Source organism: Kryptolebias marmoratus, linkage group LG12 (assembly GCF_001649575.2).
Source record: "Kryptolebias marmoratus isolate JLee-2015 linkage group LG12, ASM164957v2, whole genome shotgun sequence".
Classification (NCBI taxonomy): Eukaryota; Metazoa; Chordata; class Actinopteri; order Cyprinodontiformes; family Rivulidae; genus Kryptolebias; species Kryptolebias marmoratus.
In genome coordinates, this window is record NC_051441.1 from 5918713 (window position 1) to 5924712 (window position 6000).

Here is a 6000-nt window from a genome sequence, read left to right on the forward strand (position 1 = left end):
CAGGGGTGATTTGACAGAAAAATAGAAATTCTATAGCAGTGAGAGTCACACGGGGTGAAAGGTGACAAAAATGCCTATGATTTGATGCATAATTTGTATATGCACCATAAAAGGTGTGGGAATAATAAGAGTTTGTTTGCAAAGGTTTAGAGATTTTTATATATTTCGAAAGTTAGACTGTGACATCAACTGTCAGTTTAACTTTCCATGAAAAAATCTGTAAAAATCATAAAACTTAAACTTTAATTGTATAAAAACCACAAAATATATCAACGTCCCAGTGCAGAAATGTAAAGTTCAACTTTCTGTGCCTCATTTAAACTTGGAATGGTGTTTCTACCTTAAAGTGGGCCTGAGTTATAGAGCTCCAAAGAGGGCTGGGTTTTCTCTTCTGTTTTCCCAAAATCCCACTGATAGCCACTGGGGTTTTTGTGCAGTTTTTTTTTTTTTTTTTTTTAAATTTTGCTTGCATTTTACCGAGTACCACTACCAGAACTAATAGCACACTATTTCTAATCAAGCTGCATGTTTTTATCTATAATTTGCATGTTTTGTTTCAAAAGATAACCAGGTTTCTCCTGCCTAGTTGGTGCTCAGCTATTGAAAATGATTTAACCGACAGGTTTTTGCTCCTCAATCTGTACGCACTAGGTTTTCATGGTTGACAATTCAGATATCAGACAGCTTCAAAGGCAACAGTGAGTAGAAAAACAAATTATTCAGGTTTGAACAGGGTATTAAACTGAAGACTGATAAAACTGACGGTTTAATATATTGAGACGGCTGTTTTCCTAAAACTCTGCTTACTTTGCATGAACACCTACGCATAGTCGACCTTTTAAAACATTCATACTCTAAAACTGAACAATATGTTGTTATTAAAAAAAGTATGCCACAGCTGACTGCTTATTCTCCTGGTTTATATTATTCTTTGTCTCTTTCTATTAATCATTATGCTGCCCCCCATAAACTGCTTGGCACCGACTTCCACCTCTAACAATTAGCTTTTAGGGTCTGATGTCCCTCTAAGGACAATGATTTCACACATAAAGAGTTTTTCACAATGGTTGTTTGGAACAGTTTGTGCACAAAGAGACTGTGCTTGCCTGCGTCACTATGAAATAATAGGATTAATTTTCTTTTCATTAGACAAGTGTAGACATCTACTCAGCCTCCAAATCTCAGGGAATGAACGAGACCGACAAAGGTTGAATAAGAAGGAAAAAAAGGGGGGGCAGCATGCATAAATTGCAGAGTACAGAAAGAGGAAAAAGGGGGAAAAGAGACATTAGGCAGAGAAAATGTGAGAGATTTAATAGTGGGAAGAGAAATGCCCTTTCATATTAAATCGAGCAGTGATTGCCAGTGACTCAAGTGGAGGTTATTACACAGCACTGCAGAGGTTCTTCCCAATCTTCTCCAAGTCTGAGGAAACCAAAGCATCATTACTTCCCCATCTCTCAAATCTTTCACAGCCTAACACGTTCATTTCTCTGCAATCTACAAAATTGACTTTGAGTCAGAAAGCTTTCTGGGTTATGCAGGTTTAGGTGCACTTCACTGCTTTCGTTATTTTTCAAATTACATTGACATTAAGCCTTTTTTCCCCCTACTTGCTGTGCACAGGCATACAGCAAGAATCTTCTTCTGGCTTTGCTCGACCGACATGCTTCAACAGTTTAATTTACTTGCCCCTGGAGACCATCTGGCATCTTTATGTCCAGCCTTTACCTTACCTTAAAGCACTTTTTTAATAATAACAAATTCAAACATATTAAAATTATGTAGAGTCAGCTATAAGCCAAATGTGCATATGCATGGAAATAAAAATTTTTAACACCTGACATTCTTCCAAACTTTACAAAGTTAATAAAAGAAACAGACTTTTTATGATTAAATTAAGTGAACAAGTTTGATACATTTTTGATAAGTTTGGATCCTTTAATTAGAGACATAAACAGACTGATCTGTTAAATGCATCACTAATCCTTCATCAGTTTAACCTGTTTGATTCCTGCTGGTGAAAAAAAATACAGAATGACTGTTGAAATAATTGGACTATGCTAGGAAACAGCTATGGTTCTCATCACAAACTAGCTTTAAATTTAACAATTGCTTGCTACCAATTTTGTACAACAGAAGAAAAAAGTCAGCTTAAACTTGTCACATATAGCCTACACTTTAACTGAGGAGAGGAGCCACACTTCAGCTGAAAAGATGAAATGGTAATAGAAAGTAAAGACAAAAGTCCTATTTATGCTGGAGTGGTGTATAAAAGACAGAATGGGTTTCATAAATAGATACTTTAGCTTTTGAAAGCTTGCTTAAATTGTGTAGCGATGGCGTAACAAAGTTTCAATTCTGTCTGAAGAACAGTGTTGGTAAATTTGCTTTGGAAGAAAAAAAGGAAATATATATGATTTACAGTATTATACTATAGTGCCAGTAGTTACAATTTTAAACTTAGTTAAATTTACTTTTATAATCTTAGCGTTTAAGGTAGTATCTTAAAGAGACAACTGCTGGTGACTCAATATTGCAAGAAAATATATAAATTGTTCATTGCAGTCTCAATTAATTCTGAGTATTTGCAACCATATTAGTATTTGACCAGCAAACTGTCGCTAGATATTCTGGACACTCCTCCATGAATGCTGTTCACCAACTAGTCACCAGCAGTCACAGCCCACTGAGATACTACGGTACTTTTAGCATTTTACTTTATGACACTGTTGAGAAAACAGATCTTGCACAAACACTGTCATATCAAACAATCCCCCAGTAAAGGTGAGCAGTTTAATAATACCTGTTGCTGGCTCTGGGTCTTCAGTACGTCCTCTTTCTTTCCACTTTTGGTCTTCTCTGAGCTGTTCTGCTGCAGGTGTTTCAGCTTTGAAGCAGCCGAGGAGTGAATCTTACCAATGCTAGGATTATTCCCACCCTGAGAGGGAAATAAAAGAGAGAAAAGCAAAAGAAAACATTGGCTAAATATGCAGAATGTGGTTGCAGTCCTTTACAGTGTTGCCAGTTTCCACCTGAGACAGTTTGACTACAGCAAATAAGTCTGTCTTCTGAGACCAATATGATTCTTAAGATCTGAGCGAACAGCTAGTATAAAAACCAAACTCTCCACTTCACAGAATTCTCACACCTATCAACAGAAAAGAGCAGGACAGAGAAATGCAGCATCAGAATTGACATTGCATAGTCTACCCTCACAGCAGGATCCAGGAGGCATTGTGCTTAATGATCTTTCCCGCTGAGCTACTATATCGACTGTCTCTAATACACAAAAACAAACACGGATTCAGTCAAATTTCCATCCAGCTGTGTCTCTTCTGCACACAAAGGCAGTAGATGAAAGGAATGCTGATGAAAGAATTGCCAAAAACCTACATTTTCCCCAATCTAGTGATTTAAGACGGAAAAGCTGGTGACCATCATTTTAACTATTTCCAAATGTGAAGTAAAAGACAAAAATATACACCAAATATCCTGTCTGATAGATAAATCCTCATGTCAAACATGTTTATTAGTAAAGTGAACTGCATTTGAGCTAGAAAACAGATTTCTTGCGAATTTAGTTAGCAGCAAATGCTGGACACGAGTAGGAAGGAGGGCTGTGTTGAAATGATCAACGTGATTGAAGTTGGAGTGATGAAATAATGTGTGAAGACTTTGTAATCCTCAGCCATTTCCCGCAGGATTGCTCCACGGCTCCACATCAGAGGGGCTGAAACTCACCATGACAGTGACTGTCAAGTATTACAGCCCAGTCCTGAGTGGGAGGAAACATTCAGAGTAAAGAGTCAATACTGTGTAAGCTGTCAAGACACCTCAGAGAGGAGACAGCCGATGGAGGAACGCTTTAAACATTCTGCTAATTACTAATCTCTTGTTGTCTCTCAGTCAGTTGGAGGTAAAATGAAAGCAGGCTAATCACAATATCTGATAAGTAGTTCGTCTCATGGTCAGAAAAAAAACCGAGAGCTCTTTTTGCAGATTCAGATTCACATAATTTACTCCTTACTTGTAGTTTGATTGGATTTTTGCTTAAAATTTTCTTGTTTGTCGTAATTTTACCTGAAAGTAGCAACTAGGGCTGCCTTCTGAAATTGCCATCAAAAACTTATCATCATCGCATTATCAGTGAGCGCAATGTCAACATCTGAAAGGACTGCTTGGACTGCAATAAATCACAGGCTGTTCAATTTCAAGCCCCCTGCAATTATGTTCTGCATGCTAATCATATATTTGGTCAATCCAATGGACTCTTCAACGTCCTTGATGCCCACACCTGGTTTAGATGGCGGTGATGACGGAAGGGAAAGTAGCAACACTAGGAAAACTAGTAGCAACAATAATATATTTCATTGTTCTCTGAACACACAGTTGCAGAAAGTTTGCTAAAGTATAACACATTTACAATGACTACAACCATTTAATGTAAAATTTAGTATATGTAATATAAGCCCTTTAGGCTTTTAAACATAAAACAATTGCTATTATTAATTGTTTTGCCTGAGAGAAAGTTGATTTCAAAGCAAAGCAGAGAAGATAAGCAAAACTATTTCTCTAGAAATGACAAGTAAAGAGAAGAAAAGATGAAGAAAATAGAAGTGTTTGCATTATCTTTACCTTTATTTGATAAGAGGTAAAATGAGCTAACTTTGCAAAAAGAAGGGTTATATCTGATTCATAAAGAAACAATTAACCACTCTGGGATCAGCAGGACAGCAGCTCCACTTCTTAGCACAGACTGGAAAAGAAAGTCTGTTGTCTGTCCTCAATATATTTTCAATTTGATCATAGAACAGACACCAGAAGCTTGAAGAGTGAAGTTCCAGTAGACACCCGCAGAGAAGAAGCAAAGAAGGGAAATGAAGTGGAAAATTCACGCAGGAGCAGTAAGCAATAAACCTGGATTGATGATGGTTTTGGTGGGACTGGTGGCTTCTTGGTCTCTGAGGTCAGACTGCTGGTCCTCTGTGGAGTTATGGTTGTTTCAGTGTAGAGATTGTCTACTGTTGGATGACCACCGATCTCTATCAAGGTGTTCTCCAGCTCCCGAATGGTTTCCTCTAAACTGTCCAGCCTTTTGTAAGTACTGAGTCGAACGTCTTGTGTCGTTCCTCCCCGACTAGTGAGGCTGTCCACGGAGCTGCTGTCCAAAATGCTCTGGTGCATTTTAATTTCATTAGTGTGCAGAAACGTCACCGTGCCATCCCCTGTCTCGATCCCTCTCCTCAGAGCCTCTAAAAGAGAGCTCTGCTGGCTGGGTTGGTGAGAGGATTTCATTCTGGGTTTGGGAACCGGTTTAGACAACTCCAGCAGGGAGAACAGCAGTTTGTAAGCATCTCTGGGAGTATTTTCCTTTTTAAAGAGCATGAGCACAGGTCGTTCACTCAGCTCAGATTCAGAGAATTGTTTAGTCTGTGGTGAGATGGTTAGAGTCTGCAGAACTTTGCCTGTACTCCGAAGCTCCTGGGCCTCATGAGGAGACACCACCCTCATCTCCAGTTCTGTCAAAAGCAGGGCTATTTCTTGTTTGAATCCTCCATCCAAAAGGTGCTGCTCCTGTTGATGAGCACTTCCAAGTCCTTCTGAAAGCCTCTCCCTTAAAAATGTAGTCCTGTAGATCATGTGATGACCAGTCACATCTCGTGTTGGATTCTCTTCTACAAGATAATTTGCTAAATCTCTCACAGGATTTTCTGAAGGAGTGAGAGAAGCCGGCAAACACTCTGTCAGCACGATGTGGGGGACAGCAGACAATTTTCCTCCCTATGAATAAACACAGCACTTAAGGTATAAATATAAACATACTGAACTATACTTTTAGTTTGATTTATTTTTTAATTCCTTAAACACATCATGCATGCATGTGAATGTCAAAGAGATCAAAAGTGGATTATGTTTTTTTGAAACTTCAGGACGAGGAGTGTAAGAAAGGAAAGTGGCCAAAGGCTGAGCAGTAGTGAGGGGTTTCTGTGTGGTGGA

At 38.5% G+C, this 6000-nt stretch overlaps 1 protein-coding gene across 2 annotated transcripts in view; it reads right to left on the reverse strand.

The window, feature by feature from the left end:
• si:ch211-278a6.1 (SRC kinase signaling inhibitor 1) overlaps positions 1-6000 on the reverse strand; it is a 107282-nt gene that overhangs the window by 8835 nt on the left and 92447 nt on the right. Inside the window, exons 21-22 of one of the 2 annotated variants that reach the window (XM_037978784.1) lie at positions 4921-5784; positions 2807-2941 (exon numbers count right to left, since the gene is read on the reverse strand). In XM_037978784.1, the coding sequence (XP_037834712.1) occupies positions 2807-2941; positions 4921-5784 (999 nt within the window). The remainder of the gene's footprint in view (positions 1-2806; positions 2942-4920; positions 5785-6000) is intronic. The other variant, XM_017433524.3, reaches the window with a different exon arrangement.